Raw genomic sequence first — 23,755 nt, forward strand, 5'->3', positions numbered from 1 at the left:
AAAGAAGATACATCGTAGCACCCATGGCTTCCCCCCCTCCCCCCAGGAGTATAGCAGAACCCACAGGAATAAAGAATAAAGCACCCTCTCCAAATAATAGGGTTCTGACAAAAGCTAATGTTCAATATCATAGCAAATAAGCAAAATCTTTATTTTCCGGTTCTGTTCAGAGAGGCACAGGGGAGCAAATCACATAACATACAGTAATTGTTCCTGTATTCAAAACATAGTAGTTTTGCCTAAGTCTTTATTGCTGGCTAAGTCCGCATGCATAGAGTAGGCCTCATAACCATTTATATTAACTTCTTATTAGCTCTTCTTCCTACTCTAGGCAGCTATTTCACAAGAACAATTTCAGAATATGGATTTTATCATATTTCCTTATTGGTAAAATTTGATTGATAGATATATACCTGTGGAATTTAAAGGATTGCTTCTGTTGGCCTCCTTAAATAACATTAAGTAAATCATTGCCAGGAATTCTAGCTTTACATTTGTAAAATGTCTTCTTAATGAAACCATTCCTAATATCTTACTAATATGCATGTAAGGACCCACCCCACTTTGCATCTTAAGAAGACAGAACTCTTGGAATAATTCTTCCAACAGGAATCCTTTATTAAGAAGAAGTGGTTGCAGGGGTGCTAGACAGGACTTGGGGTCCAAGCCCTCCCATTCAAGGTTTTAAGGGGTTCCCCAGTAGTCCCACCCAATCAACCCCCCTTCCAGTGATAGTTTCAGGTATCACAATTCCACCCCCTTTTTTCTTTCTTCCGTCTGGATGGAGACTTCAGATAAACTACATGAAAGGCAAATACCCTTCTTTGTTATGGTAAGGTTCTTTGGTGCTAACGCTTTGAGGTTACAATAAACACACATTCAGCATTCAACTCCTTAGAAGTATACTGAAGGAAGTGAGGGCCATAAAGCCCCTTTGTTCTCCCCCTTCTCTCCCTCTTATGGCAGAATCCAGAGAAGGCAGAATTGGGAGTTTCTATATTTGATAATTAAAGATGAAATATAATTGGATTCTGACATCGCATGTCTATTGATGTTGAATTACTAGGATAGCATTTCCTGTTAAAATATGCCATTCAGTCATATATTTTTTTCATAAGTTATATGCATACTGTTCATGCAAGCCTGTATAAAACCTAACGATATTGCTTACATTCTTAGGCAATCCTGATCTGAAAGATAAAGAGGACCAGTTTGGAAGAACTCCTCTCATGTATTGCATCTTGGCTGATAGGCTAGATTGTGCTGAGGCTTTATTGAAGACAGGAACAGATGTTGATAAAGCCGACCATAGTCAGAGGACAGCTCTCCATCTTGCTGCACAAAAGGTAACTAAATAATTTTAAAAACTTGGATGTGCATATTGGAATCAGAAGTTCTGTGTATCTAAGATAACCTTATCTGTATTTCTCAGATGAACGTCATCCTTTGTCTTCTTTATTACCCTAAGACAAATTATTCTTGGAATTAAATAAAATATTTAAAAATAGAAGGCTTTAGCAAGGAGTTGTTCAAAATTAATATAAATATTCAACAGTTCTTTGGTAATGAGCAAATTAATTTGAGGGATTACAGATGAGAGCCCCCTTGCTATAAGTAATATATGTGACTGGAATGGAGGTGCGGGTGGAATCTAAGCCAGTATGTGATGCAGCTACTAACAATGCTGATCTATCTCAGGTTATATTAATAAGACCTTAAAGTCCAGATTAGTGAAAGTAACTACTATATTTCACATGTTAATACATTTGCTGGAGGAAAGTATTATTAAGAATTGAGTGGAAAAAATGGGGAAGCTGAATAGCACAGTGGATTTTTTTGTACTTGTATGCTTTTTAAAGAAGTTTTTAACATTCAAAATTGCCTTTCATAAACTATAAATGTCATTAATTTTAAAGGATAATTAGTACAATAGATGGTGTAAAAATGGTACTACACTAAAGACATTTTGTGATGTGGACTTAGAGACACTATTCATTAATTGCAATCCTTTTATGCCCTGTGTGAGTTTTTTCCATTCATATTAGGGAGCTGAATGACTACAGACCAATCACTCTGACATCTGTAATTATGAAGACCTTTTAAAGATTAGTGCAGGCCCACCTGAAAATCATCACAGATACACTGCTAAACACTGAAAAAAGAATACAGGAATAACAATATAACTTGAAATAGTTACTATTTCTTTGATTACTTTAGATTTCTCTATCACAGTTTTGATATAAATCCTTTGCTTGTGCCTTTACAGAAGTGTTTTTAATGCAGAAAATTTTTAACATGACACATGTAATTATTGGAGCATACATTTTATGTTTTTAAATATTCTGCTATTTGCAATAAGCAGTTAATTGGAAAGTTAATTTTATCAGCTTCTTTTTGAGCTGAGGGATATGAGTGCAACCTAGTGGAGAAATGAGACATCAGTTTTGCATGTCTGGAATGTTTGTATAGACAGTACATCCATCTTAGCTTACCCATGGTGGTCAAATGCCTTAATTTTTTTGGCTTTTAATTTAATCAAAGTTGGAGCACATTTTGAAGAGATAACAGAAGGAACAGATCCAAAAAGTGTCAAGTTTCGGCAGCAAAATTGTTAGCAATGATCAAACTGTCATAATGTTATGATTTGTTCATTTTTATACCATTTATTAGCCTTTACTTGTTGTGCCATTTGGCCTCTAGGGCAGATAACATGCTGTCTAATTTGGGAGGTTTGCTTCTGTCAGAGTGGCTTCTAGAAAGATGTTAGCTGCAGTGACAAATAATCAATAGCTGTCGTAGTAGTCATGAGGAACATGAGTGGGCCTTTCATCTAGAAGATTACAAGTCTAATTGGATTGAGAATAGGAAGGATGGGCTGTTGTGTAACCCTATCAGATCTGGGTAGCTGTCAAATGTCAGTATTATTCATACTAAAAAGGAAGTGAATTATATCTTTCACAGCTTGAGGGTATAATCCAGCAGAAGCTTCTGAGAACGTAACAGAGAAAATAAAATCAGCAAATATATGCTGTGACCTTTTAAAAAATATATACATCCATGTTGATGTATGTTTCTCTATATAATTATCTTATCAGCTGAATATCATTCAGATTGGTTATTTATATCTTCAGTAAAAAGCCATTTAATTACTCTGATAAGAATTATAAATGTGAAAGATTCAATGAATAGATAGCAATAATCATAAGAATGAAAAATACCCCATAAATAATAAATAAAATATTCCATTAATTGTTTGCAAATGCATACTCCTTACAGAAAAATTACTCTCATGCATTAATATGAAATATATCTAGAATTCTGCATCATTTCTGTTATTTAGATTAACACTGGGCCCTCTCTAACAAAATGAAATTCAACGTAGAGAAAAGTAAAGTCTTACATTTAGGCAAGAAAAATTGAAAGTACATATATAGATTGGGTGAAACCAGGCATAATAGCAGCAGTTGTGAGAGGGATCTTGGAGTCTTAGTGGACAATCAATTAAACATGAGCTAATAATATGTGGAGGCAGCTAAAAAAGCCAATGCATTCCTACGTTGCATTAAAAGAGGAATTCAATGAAGGTTACGTGTGGTACTAATACCGCTCTATAATTTCATTGAGGCCGCATCAGCATTGTGATGCCCTCATGGGGGGGAGGGCGTGGCCCATTGGGTGGGCGTGGCTACAGTTGTCATGGCAGACTGGGTGGTTTTAGCCACGTGGCCATGGCCATCTCAATGTTGCTCATAGGGGGAAGCATGTGGGGGCCGTGCAGGGTTAGGGGAGATCCAGGGGGTCTCTGGTGGGTGGGGTGGTGGCAGGAGGATTATCCTGCAGGGTGCAGCAAGGCAGGGAGCAGGGTGGGGGTGCCATTGCCACGGGCAAGGCATGGCAGAGGTCGGGACAGCTGTTGCCTGACACCATCGGCCCCCGCACACAGAAGCCAATGAGTGCATGGGGGTTGATGGTGTCCATCAGCAGCCACAGCCTGCCAGCCTCTTGACCAGCGCACTTTGGGGCTCCACAGCCCACTGCAAATACTGGGCCAGCCCTCCAGCAGCAGGCAGAATAGGGGAGGGGGAGGTGCGTGATGCAGACCGCTTGGTGCGCCTACTCCATCCCATTTGTTTTTGCTTGTGGTTGGAGAGCAGGTCATTGCTGGTCATCTCCTCAGCTCCCTCACAGATCTTGCCCTTGGCCCGCGCATGGAGCTTGTTCCCCTCGTGTACCCAATGCACCTTGGCCCCGTCTCAGGCCGGCACCACCAGCAGCTCCTGCAAGTCCATTAGAGTGCTGCCACCACCTAAAGGACCTGGCCCACCCAGCACAAAGGAGGCGAAATGGCTGGCTAGCAAGCTCGAGTAGAGATGATAGAGCATGTCCAGGGCCAGCAAGCAAAAGGCCACCCCAGGCGGGGAAAACCAGATCCCCATTGGCACATGGTCCCCCAGTCTCAGCTAGGATTGTGTGCCTCCTCCCATCTCTGCTGCCTGAGCAGCCATGATGCCAATAGGGATCCGGCTTTCCCTACTTGGGGTGGCCTTTTGCCTGTTGGCCTTGGGCATGCTCTACCACTTCTATTTGGGCCTTCCTAGCCAACCACTTCGCCTCCTTCATGTTTGGTGGGCCTGTAGCTATGAGTGGCAGCCTAACAGACCTGCGCAAGTGGCTGGCAACCATGGCAGGTACCAAGGTGCATAAGGGAATGCACTCCACCAGCGGGCCAAGGGCAAGACCCTTGATGGGGCTGAGGAGATGACCAGTGGCAACCTGCTCTCAAAAATATGGGACAGAATAGGTGTGTCCCATGGTCCACATCACGTGCCCCACCGACTCCGCATGCTGCCAGTGCCCAGTATTCATAGTAGACTATGCAGTCCCTGCTGCTGGATGCCGTCGGCCCCCTTGTGCTCACCACTCCTGTGCGTGAACCTTGGAATCCGCCAGGCTGGCCAGGGTGGTGGGGGCAGTCCCTCCCATCTCCGGGGTATTCCTGGGGCCAAATATTGGCCAATCACGGGCCGGATCCGACCCACGGGCCTTGTGTTTGATATGTTTCCTATAAAGCCTTAATAAGGCCGCACCTAGAACACTGCAATCAATTTTGGTTTCCACACTATAAAAAAGATGTTGAGACTCTGGAGAGAGTGCAGAGAAGAGGAACAAGGATGATTAGGAGACTGGAGGCTAAAATGTACGAAGAACAGTTACAGGAAGTGGGCATGACTAGTCTAGTAAAGAGACGGACCAGCGGAGACATGATAGCAGTGTTCCAATTTTTGAGGGGCTGTCACAGAGAGGAGGGGGTCAATTTATTTTCCAAAGCATGAAGGCCAGACAAGGAATGTTGTTAGTTGTGAAGTCGTGTCCAACCTATTGTGACCCCATGGACAACGTTCCTCCAGGCCTTTCTGTCCTCTACCATCTTCTGGAGTCTATTTAAGCTCATGCCTACTGCTTCAGTGACTCCATCCAGCCACCTCATTCTCTGTCGTCCCCTTCTTCTATTGCTCTCAATCTTTCCCAGTATTAGGCTCTTCCCAGTGAGTCCTTCTCATTAGGTGGCCAAAGTACTTGAGTTTCAACTTCAGGATCTGGCCTTCTAAAGAGCAGTCAGGGTTGATCTCCTCTAGGACTGACTGGTTTGATCGCTTTGCAGTCCAGGGGATTCGCAGGAGTCTTCTCCAGCACCATAGTTCAAAGGCCTCAATTCTTTGGCGCTCAGCCTTTCTTATGGTCCAACTTTCACAGCCATACATTGCAACTAGGGAAACCATGGCCTTGACTATATGTACTTTTGTTGTCAGGATGATGTCTCTGCTTTTTAGTATGCTGTCTAGATTTGCCATAGCTTTCCTCCCCAGGAGCAAGCATCTTTTAATTTCTTGGCTGCAGTCCCCATATTTGGTGACCCAGGAAGATAAAATCTGTCACTACCTTCATTTCTTCCCCATCTATTTGCCAGGAATTGAGAAGGCTGGATGCCATGATCTTGTTTTCTTAATGTTGAGTTTCAAGCCAACTTTTGCACTCTCCTTCTTCACCCGCATCAAGAGGCTCTTTAGTTCCTCTTCACTTTCTGCCATTAGAGTGGTATCATCTGCATATCTTAGGTTGTTGATATTTCTCCCGGCAATCTTAATTCCAACTTTTGATTCATCTAGCCCTGCCTTTCTCATGATGTGCTCTGCATATAGGTCAAATAGGCAGGGCGACAGAATACAGCCTTGCCGGACTCCTTTCCCAATTTTGAATCAATCAGTGGTTCCGTGTCCAGTTCTCACTGTTGTTTCTTGACCTGCATATAGGTTTCTCAAGAGACAAATGAGATGGTCTGGTACTCCCATCTCTTTAAGAACTTGCCACAATTTGTTGTGATCCACACAATCAAAGGCTTTAGTATAGTCAATGAAGCAGAAGTAGATGTTTTTCTGGAACTCCCTAGCTTTCTCCATGATTCAGCGTATGTTGGCAATTTGATCTCTAGTTCCTCTGCCTCTTTGAAATTCTGCCAGTACTTCTGGAAGTTCTCAATCCACATACTGTTGGAGTCTAGCTTGTAGAATTTTAAGCTTAACTTTACTTGCATGTGAAATGAGGCAATGGTGCAATAGTTTGAACATTCTTTGGCATTGCCTTTCTTTGGAATTGAAATGTAAGCTGACTTTTTCCAATCCTGTGGCCACTGTTGAGTTTTCCAAATTTGCTGACAAGTTGAGTGTAGCATTTTTACTGCATCGTCTTTTAAGATTTTGAATAGCTCAGCTGGAATACTGTCACCTCCACTAGCTTTGTTGTTGCTCAGATGTCCTAAGGCCCATTTCACTTCACATTCTAGGATGTCTGGCTCGAGGTCAGTGACCACCCCATTGTGGTTATCAGGGACATTAAGCTCGTTCTTGTATAGTTCTTCTGTGTTATTATGCCACCTCTTCTTAATCTCTTCTGCCTCTGTTAGGTCCCTGCCATTTTGTTCCTTTATCATGCCCATCTTTGCATGAAACGTTCCCTTCATATATCTAATTTTCTTGAAGAGATCTCTGGTTCTCTCTATTCTATTGTTTTCTTCTATTTCTTTGCACTGTTCATTTAAGAGGGCATTCTTATCTCTTCTAGCTATTCTCTAGAATTCTGCATTCAATTGGGTGTATCTTTCTCCCTTGCCTTCTTTCCTCAGCTATTTGCAAAGCTTCCTCATTCAGCCATTTTGCTTTCTTGCATTTCTTTTTCTTTGGGATGGTTTTAGTTGCTACCTCTTGTACAATGTTGCAAACCTCCACCCATAGTTCTTCAGGCACTCTGTCTATCAGATCTAATTCCTTAAATCTATTTGTCACCTCTATTGTATATTCATCAGAGATATGATTTAGTTCATACCTGAATGGCCTACTGTTTTTCTCTACTTTCTTCAATTTAAGCCTACATTTTGCAACAAGAAGCTCATGATCTGAGCCACAGTCAGTTCCTGGTCTTGTTTTTACTGACTATATAGAGCTTCTCCATCTTTGGAGTCAATCTAGTCAATCTGATTTCTGTATTGACCATCTGGTGATGTCCATGTGTAGAGCCATCTCTTGGGTTGTTAGAAAAGAGTGTTTGCTATGACCCTTGTATTTTCTTGACAAAATTCTATCAGCCTGTGCCCTGCTTCATTTTGTACTCCAAGGCCAAACTTGCCTGTTATTCCATTTATTTTTCGGCTTCCTACTTTAGCATTCCAATCCCCCATGATGATAAGAACATAATTTTTTGGTATTGATTCTATAAGGTCCTATAGGGATTCATAGAACCGGTCAGTTTCATCCTCTTCAGCATCAGTGGTTGGGGCATAGACGTGGACTACTGTGATATTGAATGGTTTGCCTTGGATTCATACTGAGATCTTTCTGTCATTTTGGGGATTGTATCCCAATATTGCTTTTCCTACTCTTTTATTGACTGTGAAGGCTACTCCATTTCTTTGAGGGAAACCCACCCGTGGCTGGTGTTGCACGGCTATTGGGCGTGCCCCCTATGGCAATAGGGTTGCTGGTTCAAGTGCCTGAACTGGTAGTGACAATGTCACCATGGACCAACGCAATATAATAGTAGTAATGATGTCTCTATAAAACAAACAAGACAAAAAAATAATAGAATACATATGACATTGCCATAGCAATATCCTCAACTTTGCCCCTATTTTTAGGGCTTTGTACATCAGCAATGAAAAAGCAACCCCACTTTTTTAGGGGGTTTGAAACATGCTCTTTCTAATGAGAATGATTTAACAGAGTTTCCAGAAGGTCTTTTTTTGTAAAAGCAGACTGAAAATACCTATTTTGGTGTTTTTACAAAAAATGTCAACTTTACACTCAATTTGTAAACTATTGGAAAGCAGTAGGAGAATGAAATTTTATATTTGAAAAGTGTTGCTAAGTTATTACATGCAAAGTTTCACATTTATCATAACTTTCCTTCCAGAGATATAAAAAGCCAAACTTTAAACTTTTTTTTAAAAAAACAAATTTTATTGATTTTTTAAATTTTAATACAAAGTGCTCAAGACACACCGTGGTGTTGGGATAATCAAAAATCCAAAACCAAAACATATGTAGATAACTTAATCAATACATCAAATATTCCCTCTCTATTTCCCTCAAATAGCTTATATAATTAAAATAGTCTATTTCTAACTTAAATTTCTATTAATCCTCAACCTGTTTTACAGTTTTATGCAATTACAAGACCATAATCAAATTTAACTTTAAATAAGCACATTATCAGTTCAGGTATCGCTTCCAAATCTATCCTAATTCTTTAATTTCATCATAAATCTTATTTATTGTTCCTTCCACTACTGTCTCCCAGTTAAAATAAAATATTAATCTATCCTATACATATCTAATCTATCAATCAATCAGTTTCTTAGGCTAACAAAATAATCTCAACCTTAAATCATTTAAATCCATTAGACAAGGTTCTAATTTCATCCAATTAGTTATCAGACCTAATAACATCCATATTCTCAGATAAACACATCATCTTATTAAAATAATATTCAATTCATTATTAATTCAATCCTGATCTAGAACACCTCTTCAGTTTTCTTCATTCCATTATATAATAATTTTCATACATATAAGTCTATTATTCCAAAACATACATTCTTACTTTATTTAATATATATATTCTAATAATCACCCATTTTTCTTATTTCTAACACAAGAGCTTAATCCTTAGATCAGTCCATAATTCTAAAACGCCTTAAATCCATTATATATAATTTTAAGTTTCTATTTTCAGTCTTATTCTGGGCTTCTTTTTTGCCAGGCAGGTTTCAATAATGCTTCCCTTCCAACCGATGGGTCTCTCTTTGTTGCTTGTGATGCCATTTGAGGCAGTAATAAGCCTCCTATCCTCTTCATTGGACCTCTGTTTCTCTTATTTTTGAAGCCTTGGTGCTTTAAAGGTTCAAATCTCAGTCTTTGCTTTTTCTGATCCTCAAAAATATAGATAAGATGCTTGAAATAAGTTCCTCTGTATCCTCCATGAAGTCATCTTTTAGTGTATTTTGGTTTGTAGAATAGTCAGATATAGTCAGAAAGTCACTTTTAGGATTTAAGGAGGAATTTCTGGTTCTTAGTTCTGTAATAATCTCTTTCGTTGTAGCAAATTCCTCTTTAATCTCCCTTAATTCCTCTTCTGGTAAATTTTGGTTTGTAGAATAAACAGATGTAATCTGAAAGTCAATTTGAGAGTTTTGGGTAGAGTTGACTCTTCATTCTGTAATAATCCCTTTCCTTATAGCACATATTTCTTCAGTAACCTTGTAAATCTTTTCCAATATAAACTTGCAATTTAAGTAAGAGTGAAGTTTCTCCATTTTAAAAGTGGATAAAGAAAATCCTTTCTTTATTTTTTTTATTTCATGAAAGCTGTAATTAAACAGTGTCCACCCCCTCAGTTCCCACAGTTGCATCAGGTTATCTTTTCCAGGATTAGTTTGAAGGTCAGCTCCTTCTCTCCAAAGACTACTCCACAGTTGCAATATTAATTTCCTCAGTAAATAAAAAAACTTTTCCAGACACCATTCCCCCCCTTTTTTTCTATCTTTTAAAGGAAAGAATGGAGGAAGAAATAATCTTCCAATATTAACTATTAATACAATTCGAAAAAGCATTTTTTTCTTATCCCAAAATAAATAAAAATAAAATGTAGTCTTTAAGGATTCTTTGTTCTCAGCGCCTTTCTTCCCACACAAACAGAAGCTGCTTTTTCCAAACAGGGAAATAATTCCAACCAAGTTTTTACAGGCAGTAAAAAAAAAACCAAAATAGGGAAAAGAGAGGGGCAAAAAGGGTCTCACCCGGATCCTCCGCGGTGGGTCTAATTATGCTTAGCTGTAATTGTGACTTCAGCTGGTGTAGTAGGATAATAGGCCATCTTGCAGGATGATCATTGCTCCGTCAGCCCTAAAGAAATAGCTGGAGCCACGGGAGAAGCTGCGGCTCTCCCGCAGTCACCAGCAAGCCTCCTTCTCGGTAGTCACCCCTCCAGGGTGACTTTTGACCCCTAGCGGTTCTCAACCTACGGGTCGCGACCCTTTTGGGGGTGGAACGACACTTTCACAGGGATCGCCTAAGACCATCGGAAAACACATATTTCCGATGGTGTTAGGAACCAAGAAACTGCTCCTCTGTACGGCCGCCACCACCGCCCTCCTCCTCCTCCTCCGGCTCCTCTGCCTCCAGGGTGCCCTTCTCTGACAGCACCTGCTCCTGCCACCGCAGTGCCATCATGCACACCCCCAACATCACCCCGGGCGGGCTCAGCTGCGTGGGCCGAGCCATGTCTGGGCCGCTGCTGGCACTGCCGGTGGGCTGCTCCGCTGCTGCTGCTGCTGCTGGCTGAACTGAGCTGCAGCGCCGAGCCGGTCCCCATGCCTCTTGATTGTCCGGCCGCGCTCCACTCCCGGCCATGCTCCGCGCCGCGCTGGAGCCTCCCCTGCGCCACCCGGCCTGCCTCCCTCACTGTCAGAGGCCACCTCAGCCCTCTGGCACCAGGCGCGTCCCTGGGGCTGGCAGGCAGGAGCAGCTCCTTCCCGGCTCGCCAGGCTCCGGGCCTCGGAAGCAGCCAGGCAGCGGGGAAGAGAGCGAGGCGGCGGCAATGCCCGCCTCTGCGTTGGAGACCAGCCGGCTGGGTGGGAAGAAGCGGTGCCTTCCAAGCAGGAGCTGACACTCCGGCCACACCCCTCTCATGTGCAACAAGTCGGGGAAGGGTTTGGTGGTGAAGGGCTGCGCGGCGTGGAAAGGGGCTCCCGCGACCCCGCCGCTGCAATGGCGCTTAGGAGGCTGGACAGGTGGGCAGGTCCCGGGGACGGCTGGGAGAGGGCAAGAGTTGCCGGGATGAGGGCTCCAGGTTGGTGGGCGCGAGAGGATGGCCGGTGGCTCCGAGGGTGCGGCTACTCCGTGCAGCTTCCAAGGCCCCAGAGGTGACACCGCTTGGCTCTCCGCCAGGCTCTCCACAAGAGCCTCCCCTCCCCAGGCAATTGTGCGAAGCTGCTTGTATGTCCTTGGCAGTGCCTGCAGGCAAGGCTGTGTGCCCAAGCTGAAATGCCGCGCTTTTCTTACCGCTTCTCCTCCCGGTGGTCAAAGAGGCAGATGCGATTTCCCTCTCCCTGGTTCTTTTCATCTGCGTTGGAAAGGACAATTTGGGCTATTTTATTACCGGTATCTGTTGCTTGTTTTATTACTTGTTGCCTTTGCTGAACAAGGGACAATTGGTTAAAGTGATTTTCAGGAGCTGCAGAATGCCTCCAAGTAAAGCCACAGCAATTACCTGGCCAATTTTCCCTGCTAGGGCATCTGTGTGTGTCTTCAGACCTTACTGGACTACCATCCCCAGCAGCCCTAAAAAAGCACTATGGAGGAGTGGGGAATGCTGGGAGTTGCAGTTCATTACCATCTAGGAAAACATGACTCTCCAAAGATAACTCCTTCCTTCCTTCCTTCCTTCCTTCCATCTCCTTCCCTTCCCCTTCAATCTCTCCTTCCTTCCTTCCTTCCTTCCTTCCTTCCTTCCTTCCTTCCTTCCTTCCTTCCTTCCTTCCCCCTTCAATTTCCTTCCTTCTCCATCTTCTTCCTTTCCCCTTCAATCTTCCTTCCTTCCGTCTCCATCCCTTCCCCTTCAATCTCTCCTTCCTTCCTTCCTTCCTTCCTTCCTTTCTTCCTTCCTTCCTTCCTTCCTTCCTTCCTTCCTTCCCCCTTCAATCTCCTTCTCCATCTCCTTTCCCCTTCAATCTTCCTTCCTTCCTTCTTCATTTCCTTCCTTTCCCCTTCAATCTTCCTTCCTTCCTTCCTTCTCCATCCCTTCCCCTTCAATCTCTTTCTCTTTTCTTCCTTCCTTTCCTCTTCAATCTCCTTCCTTCTCCATCTCCTTCCTTTCCCCTTCAATCTTCCTTCCTTCCCCTTACCTCCCTCCCAACATTTTAGAGCAAGGAAGAGTAAGCTTCTCCAGCGAGCATTGGTATATTGTTTTTGTGATTAATCACTATGCTTTAATTATGTTCAATTTGTAACAATGAAAATACATCCTGCATATCAGATATTTACATTACGATTCATAACAGTAGCAAAATTACAGTTATGAAGTAGCAACGAAAATAATTTTATGGTTGGGGGTCACCATGAATGAGGAACTGTATTAAAGGGTCGCGGCATTAGGAAGGTTGAGAACCACTGCCCTAAGGGATCTACCGATGCAGAAAACCTGGCCAGACTGGAGAGAAGTCCCCAGACGTGACCGGCGTCACCGCGTACCAGAACCGGAAGTCAAACTTTAAACTTTTTTTTGAGCCGCAATATTTTCGGCCAACTTTGCTCCAAATTATCTAGATGGAAATTGCTCATGAGAATGTGTTTATTATTTTGTTTAATAAAGCACAAAAGTTGTACAAAATGGCCAAGTTTTATTTCTCTCAACAAAATATTGCCGGAGATATTATGTCTCAAAGTTGCTGGAATCTCAGAATCATACTGTAGAAGGCTGCGGTATGGGGTCAAACAAATGACTATATCTCCGCAAGTATTGCATCGGCAAATGTAACACTTTACCAATGTTCATTGAGGACATGTGTGCATGTTCACACAAAAATTCATCAAAATCCATGATGGTCGAGCAGGGACCCCCAGACCACTTGACATGGAATGACCCAGCTGAGCATCCTTTCGGCTTTGGCCCAGTTGCTTCACTCATTCTGGCGCTACTAGTACTAGCCCTCTGTTTTTCTCCAGTAGCATATTGGACACCTTCCGACCTGAGGGGCTCATCTTCCAGCATCATATCTTTTTGCCTTTTTGGTACTGTCCATTGAGTTTTCCTGGCAAAGATACTGGAGTGGGTTGCCATTTCCTTCTTCAGTGGATCACATTTTGTCAGAACTCTCTGCTAAAGCCTTTGATTGTGTGGATCACAACAAATTGTGGCAAGTTTTTAAAGAGATGGGAGTACCATACCATCTTATTTGTCTCTTGAGAAACCTATATGCAGGTCAAGAAACAACAGTGAGAACTGGACACGGAACCACTGATTGATTCAAAATTGGGAAAGGAGTCCGGCAAGGCTGTATTCTGTCGCCCTGCCTATTTGACCTATATGCAGAGCACATCATGAGAAAGGCAGGGCTAGATGAAACAAAAGTTGGAATTAAGATTGCCAGGAGAACTATCAACAACCTAAGATATGCAGATGATACCACTCTAATGGCAGAAAATGAAGAGCAACTAAAGAACCTCTTGATGCGGGTGAAGAAAGAGAGTGCAAAAGTTGGCTTGAAACTCAATATTAAGAAAAACAAGATCATGGCATCCGGCCCTCTCAATTCCTGGCAAATAGATGGGGAAGAAATAAAGCTAGTGGGCTCCAAGATCACCAAAGATGGGGACTGTAGCCAAGAAATTAAAAGATGCTTGCTCCTGGGGAGGAAAACTATGGCAAATCTAGACAACATACTAAAAAAGCAGAGACATCACCCTGCCAACCAAAGTACATATAGTCACGGCCATGGTTTTCGCAGTTGCAGTGTATGGCTGTGAAAGTTGGACCATAAGAAAGGCTGAGCGCCAAAGAATTGAGACCTTTGAACTATGGTGCTGCAGAACACTCCTGTAAGTCCCTGGCCTGCAAGGCGATCAAACTGGTCAATCCTAGAGGAGATCAACCCTGACTAGTCTTTAGAAGGCTGAAGTTGAAGATCATGAAGTTGAAACTCAAATACTTTGGCCATCTAATGAGAAGGAAGGACTCACTGGAGAAGAAGCTAATGCTGGGAAAGATTGAGGGCAATAGAAGAACGGGATGACAGAGAATGAGGTGGCTGGATGGAGTCACTGAAGCAGTAGGCATGAGCTTAAATGGACTCCAGAAGATGGTAGAGGATGGGAAGGTCTGGAGGAACATTGTCCATGTGTTGCGATGGGTCAGACATGACTTCGCAACTAACAACTAATACTTCACGTGATCTTGATTCTATACCTCTGTTTATACAACCCAGGATTGTATTATCTTTTTTGGCTGCTGCTGCACACTGCTGGCTCATAGTCTAGTGATCATCCACTAGGACTTCAAGGTCCCTCTCACAGTTACTGTTTTTAAGCCAGGTCTCGCCTAATCTGTACTTGTACCTTTGATTTTTCCTGACTAAATATAAAACTGTGCTTTTCTCCACATTGAAACTCATTTTGTTGGATATGGCCCATTCAAGTTTGTCAAGATCTTTTTGGATCCTGAGTTGTCTTCTGGGGTTTTGGATACTCCTGCCAATTTAGTGTCTCTGCAAATTTAATGAGTTCCCCTTCAAGTCCTCCATCTAAGTCATTTATGAAGATATCAAAGAGTAACTTTGTCATGCAAAGGTGGAACAGGGAACTAGATGTAAAGCTATATTGGACTTAATTCTTACTAATAGAGAAGAAGCGATAGAGGGATTTGAAGTTGCCAAAACCTTGGATGAAAGTGACCATGTCGTACTGGAATTTAATATAATGCAAACACTAGCAATAGTAAACAATCCAACCAGTCTTTTAAACTTCAAAAGAGCTGATTTTAATAAACTCAGAGAGAACCTAGGAAAGATTCCATGGATGAAAATCCTAAAGGTGAAAACAACGCAAGAGTACTGTTTTTATGCGATCATAAAAGCCCAGACCAGCACAATACTATTGAAAAAGAAAAACAAGAAATTCAAGAAGAAACCAACATGACTGCACAAAGATCTTTTTAACAAATTGAAAGACAAAAAGGACAAATACTAAAAATGGAAAGAGGGCACATAACTAAGGCTGATTATCAACAGACAGCCAGAACATGCAAAGATGAAGTCAGGAAAGCAAAGGCTCAGAACGAACAAAGACTTACAAAAGAAATCAGAGATAATAAAAAAAGTTTCTTCCAACATATTAACAACAAGAAAAAAGTTAAGGAAACTGTAGCTGCACTAAAGAAGCGGATGGCAAGGAAATAACAGACAACAGGGAGAAAGCAGAGCTGCTTAACTCATTCTTTGCATCAGTCTTCACACAAAAAGAAACTACAGCCCAACATAAAAAACCACTTTGAAAAGACAAACTAGAAACAAAAATTAAAATAAGCAGGAAAATGGCAAAAGAAAACTTTTCCAACCTGGACGAATATAAATCACGGTGACCTGACAGACTACATCCCAGAGTTCTGAAGGAGCTGATAGATGTTATTTCTGAACCACTACACCATATCTTTCAAAAATCCTGGAGCACTGAGTTGATGGGATTCCCATCTTAAAGAAAGGGAAAAAATGGATTCAGGAAACTACAGACCAATCAGTTTAATATCAATATCTGGGAAGATCCTAGAAAAGATAATCAAAAAACAGATCTGTGAGCAACTAGAAGCAAACAAAGTCATAACCATTAGCCAGCACAGGTTTGTTAAAAACAGATCATGCCAAACCAATCTTATTTCATTCTTTGATAAAGTGACTAAACTAGTTGACCAGCAAAATACTATGGATGTAGTATACTTAGATTTCAGTAAGGCATTTGATAAAGTAGACTACAGCCTACTCTTTGGTAAGCTAGAAAAAGGTGGAATAGACAACATCATCACCAGATGGGTCTGTAGCTGGCTAGCAAACCATACTCAACAATAGTCCTCAATGGCACTACATCCGCATGGAGAGTAGTAAGCAGTGGGGTATTTGACAGCTTTCAGGGGATTTTCAGTGCTTCTATGTTTTTATGATCAGGCCAGACTTTGGAAGGTTCCTTGTTCCTTTCTAGGAAATGCCACCATGTGAGTAATTCCCATCTCATCGCATAAGCCTCTTTTCCTCAATCTATCAATCTATGCTCCACATCAAATAGTTTTTTTGGAAATGTAGGTGCATGGTTGAAAGCCTCCTTTGGGGTCCTTTTGGAGAAGGACTGCCTGAACCTCTATGTTACTTTTGTCTGCCTGGATGAGGAAAGATTTATCAGGGTCTGGTTGTTTCAGAATTGGCTCAGTAGTTAATAGTGTCTTGAGGTCCTCAAAAGCTGCCTGGCACTCCATGGACCTTTTGAGGAGAGTCTTGGGTTTAGGCCTACCCTCCACTTTAGTTTTTAAGAAGTTGGTTGATGGTAAAGCAATCTGAATAAAAGCGAGAATGACTTGTGCGTAAAAGTTTGCAAAACCCAGAAAACTTTGTAACTGCTTTCAGGTGCATAATGTTTCCCATTCCAGGACTGCCCGTTCCTTTTCAAGGTCCATCTCTTCTCCCTCATGGGAGGCCTGGTAGCCCAGGTAGTCCAATATGGATTGGTGGAATTCACATTTGGAAAGTTCTACATGCAACTGTGCTGCTAGTACCTTTTGCAGCACAGCCTTCCTTCACCAATTTAACATTTTTGTCCATGGTTTCGGTATAAATTAAAATATCAACCAAGTACACCAGGACTTCCTTAAATGTATGTGGAGGACTTGTTAATTAATTGCATAAACATGGTGGGTGTCCCTTGTAGGCCAAAAGAGAGGACCCGGAATTGAAAACAATCTAATGGGCAGTTGAAAGCAGTCTACCACTCATTTCCAGCTTTGATCCACACTTGGTATTATGTATCCAGGGACAATGGATACATGTTTTCCACACAAATGCCATTCAGGCCTCTGTAGTCTACCCATAGCCTGAGGAACCCATCTTTTTCTTTATTTAGAACAATATAGGTACCGCCATGCAGGATTTTGCAGGCTGTATGACCCCTCTAGTTAAGTTGTTATCAGTGAATTCTCTGACTGCATCCAGTTCCCTGGGCATCATAGAATATAATTTAGGCTTGGGAAATGTAGCCACAGGTAGAATCTTGATTGCGCAATCTGTGGGGCAGTGAGGAATGAGTTGATTTGATTCCCGCTCAGTGAGTATTTCTTTAAGACAGGGGTGTCAAACTCAATTTCACTGAGGGCTGCATCAGCATTGCAGTTGCCCTGCGGGGACCTGCTGGGTGTGTCCAGAGTGAGTGCAGCTTACTGGGTGGGTGTGGATGGAGAAGGTGTGGCCTACTGGGTGGGTGTGGCCAGTTCTACATCATTCACGTCAAGGGTGCCTATGGGGGCCTGGGCAGGAGTGGGACAGATCTGAGGGTCTCTGGCAGAAAGGGATGGGACCGGGGCAAGTGCCAAGGCATGGTCCACCAGGGCAAGTGCCAAGATGGCCACCACAAAATTGTATATTGGCTCCCGGCTGGCCTGGGCCAGGGCCAAGGCAGTGGGGGCTGTTCCCTCACTGTTTCCAGGATGGCTTTGCGGGCCACATGAAACCACTTTGCGGGCCGCATCCGGCCCCTGGGCCTTGTGTTTGACATGTCTGCTTTAAGATATCAATATTCTTCTGGGTCCCCCATCCCCCATTGGTCAGGATAATTCGCCCATGTCCTCCCCTTTATTATTGTGGGGAGCACACTTGCAAATTTCTATTTCTAAAGCCGACTTCTGGCCTGGCGTGGCTGAGAGAATGTTAGGCATTTCCTTGCCCAGTCCACTGCTGGGTTCCATTTTTCTAGACATACAACTCTAAAATTAAAGCCTTATCTATATTTGGTTCCACATGAGTTCTGATTTTCATCTCTATGGGTTCTGTTACAAATCTAGCAGGACCCGACCCCACCCAGCTAATGAGCCATCTGTTGGAAAACCATTGGCACTTTTACTCTGCAGAGTTGCATTTCAAGGCCCTTGAATTCGGCTGGGCTTATAAGACATCGGGTAAAACTAGAATCCAGTAAACAACTAATTCTGCTTTCTGCCCCAAAGAGGCTACTCTTAGTTGCACCCTCACCGCTATTGGTTTTGAGTCCACATTCATCAGTGGATCACTGTCACTGCCATCGTCTTCTCTGACTGGTTTCTGGCTCTTCAACAGAGTATTTTCCTCCTTGTTGGAGGATAAAGAAAGTCCTTTGACTTCATTCCCTTATCTGGCTGGGGTCTTGGACTTGGCTGTATTCCTCCCTCTTTTCAGTAGGGTGTGTTTAGTCACTGGGCCCAGCTGTGGGTGTGAACAATTGGCTGCCTGATGGCCTTCTCTGTCACAACAGAAACAGGCTTCTGGGCATAGGTTGGGATTGAATTCTCTCCTGCTCACTTTCTTCTCCAATGTTCTGCCCACTCCCCCCTCTGCAGTCCCATGGAAGATGGCAAGGTTGATCTCTACTCGCAGCCAGGATGTACCATTCCCACAGGGTTTGGGGCACCCCCAGAATAGACAAGTGATCAAGACTTCCTGATTCAGACCTTGATGGAAGCATTCCATGAGTATGTCTTAGGGCCAGTCTAGGAGTCTACTCATCAACTCCCGAAATTCTGGATGTAGGCCATGACCAATTGACTGCCTTGCTTGATGATTTTGATACTTCCCTTCTCCCTTCGATCTGTCAGAAGGTCCTTGAACCATCGCTTTAGGGTGGTCATGAGCCAGTCAAAATCATGTAGCTCTTCGGCATCAATATCATGGAGTGCCACCAGCCAGTTGGCCACCTCATCCTCTAGCACTGTGGTGATGCACCTCACTTTGCTTCATTATCTGGGAAGTTCGGTCTATAACAAGCACACCATGAAATTCCACGCTTAGGGGAGAAAATACCTCAGATGCTTGGCTTCCCCATTAAACCTCACTTTTAGCTCCAGAATTTGGCTGTTGTTTGGTCCCGTGGGGATTGATGGCACTTGGGTGGCAGATGGGGCTTCTGGCGACAGTGCTGGTCAGGGCACGGGGTCAGATTGCTCCAGGGGACATGGGCCAGAACTTCCGTTTGAGGAGGTCAAATTCCCTTTCAGTGGTTGCTTTGTGGGTCTCTTTCTGTACTGTTCTTATGGGTATTGTGACTTGGTCCTGGATCCTCTGGTGAGAGTTATCCTCACCAATGGTTCCTTTGGCGTCCTGATTCCCAGAGACCATTGATCCTTTGTCAATGGGTATTCCCTCTGTTTCTTGGGGGACTGGGGCAGTGGTGTTACTTGATATTTACTGGAATTGGGCATGATTGTGAATGTTGCAAAATCCCCATAATAGGTTAATTCTGCGGGTGGATTGAAGGTTGCAGTTGTGGCTAATTGTCAGACCTGCCACAAATTTAAATCTCTAAGTAGAAGACAATCCTTGACTTCATTTGCTGAGAAAGGTATATTTTTATTGGAGGTGAAGTGTATTGCAATAATGCATAGCCAGGGCTTCCGGTGGCCGCGCCGCGCCGATGCCGGATTTTTTGTCAGCTGCCCATCTCAGGAAAGTGTAAGCCAGCGAAACAGCGACGATCAGCTGTTTTGCAGCTTGAAACCTTCCTCCTTGGCGAAGGGAGGAAGGCGAGCTTTCTCCCAGATAGAAGTAGAGCCTCACTAATCTCCCAGAGATTTTTTCTTGGGAGACGAAGAGTGAGAGCTCCTTCGGAGTCTGGGTGCACTCCGCTTCCTTGAACACCTTTGTTCTCCGGCAGGAGAACGAAGCCAGACGCTGCCCCCACTGATGCTGCTTAGAAGGGAAGTGTAAGTTAATTTAAAAGCAGACGGAGCGGTCAGGAGGACAAGAATTTGATGATTTTAATTTAAACTTAACTCAAGAGAGAATCAACTTCTTCTCCTGTTGCTACTTTAACAAATTGACTGAGCGACTTCCTGTGATTGTATCAATGCCGATGGCCGCTGTTTGACAGCTGCCTGTCCCAGGAAATCGTAAAAGCCGGCAAAACAGCAACGATCAGCTGTTTTGCGGCTTGAAACTTCCCTCCCGGGTGAAGGGAGGGAGGTGAGCTTTTGCCTGGATAGAGGTAGAGCCTCGCAGCTTTCCCAGTTTTTTTTTCTGGGAGGTGAAGTGAAAGCTCCCTCAGAGTCTGGGTGTTGCTCCGTTTCCTTGGATGCCTTTGTTCTCCGAAGAGAACGAAGCTAGACGCTGCCTCCACTGCTGCTATCTGATGGGAACAATAAGTTAACTCAAAAGCAGATAGAGCGGTCAGGAAGAGAAGAATTGATGATTTTACTTTAAACCTAACTCAGTTTGAATTAACATCTACTCCTGTTACTATTCTAACTGGAGTGAAGAAATATGGCGGAGAAATCCTCCTTCTTTGTCATTTTCTTTGTTTGAGAACTTTCACTTTCTATTTTTTACTTTCTATTTTTAAACTGGCAACAAAGTTTTAACAATGTAATAGACTTGGTTTATTTTAAAGGGGAAAAATTCTTATTCCCTTTTTTAAGGGGGAATTGTTTTTTTCTTCTCCTTTGTTCTTATATTATTATTTTTTGAAAAAGGGAAGGGGGGAAACCCCTCCCTTTTTTTAAAATGGCTTCAAAACGTCCTGGACTTCCTTCTCTTTCTAAAACTTCAACTGCCTCTCCAGTCACTCAGACTGTACAACAACCCAAACCTAAACATTCTCCACCTTTGCCCCCACCTCAGGCACTTACACTTCAGGATTTACAAGATGCCTTAGATAAGACTTTGGAAAAATCACTAGAAAAAACAGCAGAGCTTTTGGCTCAAGAAAGTAATGAGCTCAGGAAAGATATTGTTTTGGCACTCCAAGGGCTTGCTAGCCTTGTGGAAAAGATTGACGACAGGGTGGATGAAGTGGTCGGTAATGTTGAAATATTACAAGATAAAGTAGAAAAAATAGAAGAAAATGTGGATGCCACACAGAATGATATTATAATGTCACAATACAGAGAAATGCAACATGCTTTGAGAATAAGGGGCCTGAAGGAAAATATTAAGGAGAATTTGAGAGAAGAAATTGCAGCAGAACTGGCCTCTATTTTGGAAATTGATCCCGAAGAAATGTTGAAAGATATTGAAAAGATTTTTAGAGTTAATTCGTGGGTTGCAAAACAGAGGAAATTACCAAGAGATGTGGTGGTCTATTTTGTGAGAAAATCACTTCGTAATGAAATTATACAGGCCTTCTATAAACAAAGATTTCAGATTGCAGCTCAAGATGTGATAGTTTTAAAGGAAATACCTTCTAAAATTCTTAGAAAAAGAAAAGACTTTGCTTTTTTGGCTGAAAAACTTAAGAAGCGACAAATTCAATTTAGATGGGACATACCTGTGGGGATAGTGGTGACTTATGCTAGTACACGATACCGTCTTAATACAGTTTCAAAATCAAGAGATTTTTATGTTACTATTTTAAAAGCAAGTCCACCACCATCTCCAAGATCAAAGAAAGATGAGAGCAAGGCAGAAGCACAGTTGTCTGTAGGTTCAATGCCATCTTTGGGAGAAGAATTGTTGGTTGAAGTTATGCAACAGAATTTGCAAATAACAGAAGACCCAAGGGATCAGAGAATTACACGCGCTGCTTATAAACGTAGAGAAAGACAACAACAACAGCAACAACAACAAAAGGCAAATGATGGAAGTTTACCACAGTCTATTTCGGAGCCGGTGGGAGGAGCAAGGCCAAAGAGATCATTGACTGTAAATCTAGAGGCTTTGTTCCAAAGGCTTCATCCTGCCAAGGATGGCAAAGCTTCTAACCTGGAATGTTAATGGGCTTAACTCACCACAGAAGAGAAAGAAAATCTTTCATTATTTGAAACAACACAGAAATGATATTATTTGTTTACAAGAGACTCATATTATTTCTAAAGATCAAAAATATTTGTTTAATCTCCAGCTGGGGATACATTTTATAGCTCTTGCCTTGCAGAAAAAATGAGGAGTAGTTATCTATGTGAGAAAGGAGCTTTCACTGAAGTTAATTGATTTTGACTTACAAGGAAGATATGTTATTATTGATTTACTAATAAATGATAAGAGAACTCATTTAGTTGGTTTATATGCTCCCAATCAACAACAAAAACATTTTTATAAGTTGATTCACCAGAAATTAACTTCTTTGGATTATAAGTCAGTTATTATGATGGGAGATTGGAATGGTGTTTTAGACTCAAGTAAAGATAAGAAGGGTCCCTTTAAAGTTTCTAACCATGCAAGACTTCCTAAAGTTTTTTTTGACTTAAAGGATGATTTGGAACTTAGAGACATTTGGAGAGAGCAGAATATTCAAGAAAGAGACTTTACCTTTTTTTCAGATAGACACCAATCTTATTCTAGAATTGATTTTTTCTTGGTTACTAGTGATTTCCTTTCTAGGGTGAAGAATATCAAGATATTTCCTAGAATAATTTCAGACCACAGTCCGGTATGGTTGGAAATTTCATCGGCAGAAAGAACTAGAAGGACTTGGAGGTTGAATGAGAATTTATTTAGATATGAAGAGAATATACAGCGATGTAAAGGTTATTTAAAGGAATTTTTTGCTTGGAATATGAATAAGGGTACTTCGATGCCAATGGTATGGGATTCTTGTAAAGCATATATGAGAGGGGTTTTAATTTCTATGAACAATGCTCACAGATGTAAACAGACCCAGAAACGTAAAGATCTTGAAGATGAGATTAAATGTAAGGAAAAGATTTTAATATCAAATCCAATGGACAATAAGTTAAAAGTTTCTATTACTTTGTTGAAGGAGCAATTTAATATGTTATTAGCAGATCAAATGGCAACTAATTTGAGGTATGAGAGACATAATACATTTTGTAATGCAAATAAACCTGGTAGATGGTTGGCTTATCAATTACGTAAGAAACAGAAATCGAGGATTATAGATAAAATAATTTATAAAGGTAAGGAAGTCTACCAACAAAATTTGATTAAAAAGTCTTTTTTAAATTTTTATTCTAAATTATATGCTAGTGAAAGTATACAAATTTCAGATATAGAAAAATATTTACAGGGAGCACATTTTCCTAGACTTACGATTGATCAATGTGATGGGATTAATGGTTTAATTACTTCTGAAGAGATTATTTTTGCAATTAAACAATTGAAGGTTGGAAAGACTCCAGGTACTGATGGGTTAAGAGCGATTTATTACAAGATGTTATCTGAAGAAATGATAGAACCATTGAAGGTACTTTTTAATGATATTTTACCTGGAGCAGAATTACCTCCATCTTGGAGAACAGCCTTCATATCATTAATTCCAAAGGATGACCAGGATCTGTCCCAACCTAGAAATTATAGGCCTATATCTCTTTTAAACACAGATTATAAGATTTTTGAAAGTTGTAGAGGAAATGAATTTTCGAGATAAATTCTTGTCTGCTCTCAAGGCCATTTATCAACAACTATCAGCACAAATTATAATTAATGGGGGATTAACAGACATATTTAAAACAGGAAAAGGTACAAGACAGGGTT

The 23,755-nt window shown here is 41.9% G+C and overlaps 1 protein-coding gene across 14 annotated transcripts in view; it reads left to right on the forward strand.

Moving 5' to 3' along the window:
- Window positions 1–23,755, forward strand: part of INVS (inversin) — a 370,054-nt gene that overhangs the window by 63,910 nt on the left and 282,389 nt on the right. For all 14 annotated transcript variants that reach the window (XR_005553994.1, XR_005553995.1, XR_005553997.1 and 11 more), the window contains one exon: window positions 1,180–1,346. Coding sequence is in view for 10 of the 14 variants with exons in the window: in XM_039321647.1 (XP_039177581.1) it covers window positions 1,180–1,346 (167 nt within the window). In the remaining 4 variants the exon portion in view is untranslated. The remainder of the gene's footprint in view (window positions 1–1,179; window positions 1,347–23,755) is intronic.

The sequence above is a fragment of the Crotalus tigris genome, unplaced genomic scaffold (genome assembly GCF_016545835.1).
Source record: "Crotalus tigris isolate CLP2741 ecotype Arizona unplaced genomic scaffold, ASM1654583v1 scf7180000023774.461318, whole genome shotgun sequence".
Classification (NCBI taxonomy): domain Eukaryota; kingdom Metazoa; phylum Chordata; class Lepidosauria; order Squamata; family Viperidae; genus Crotalus; species Crotalus tigris.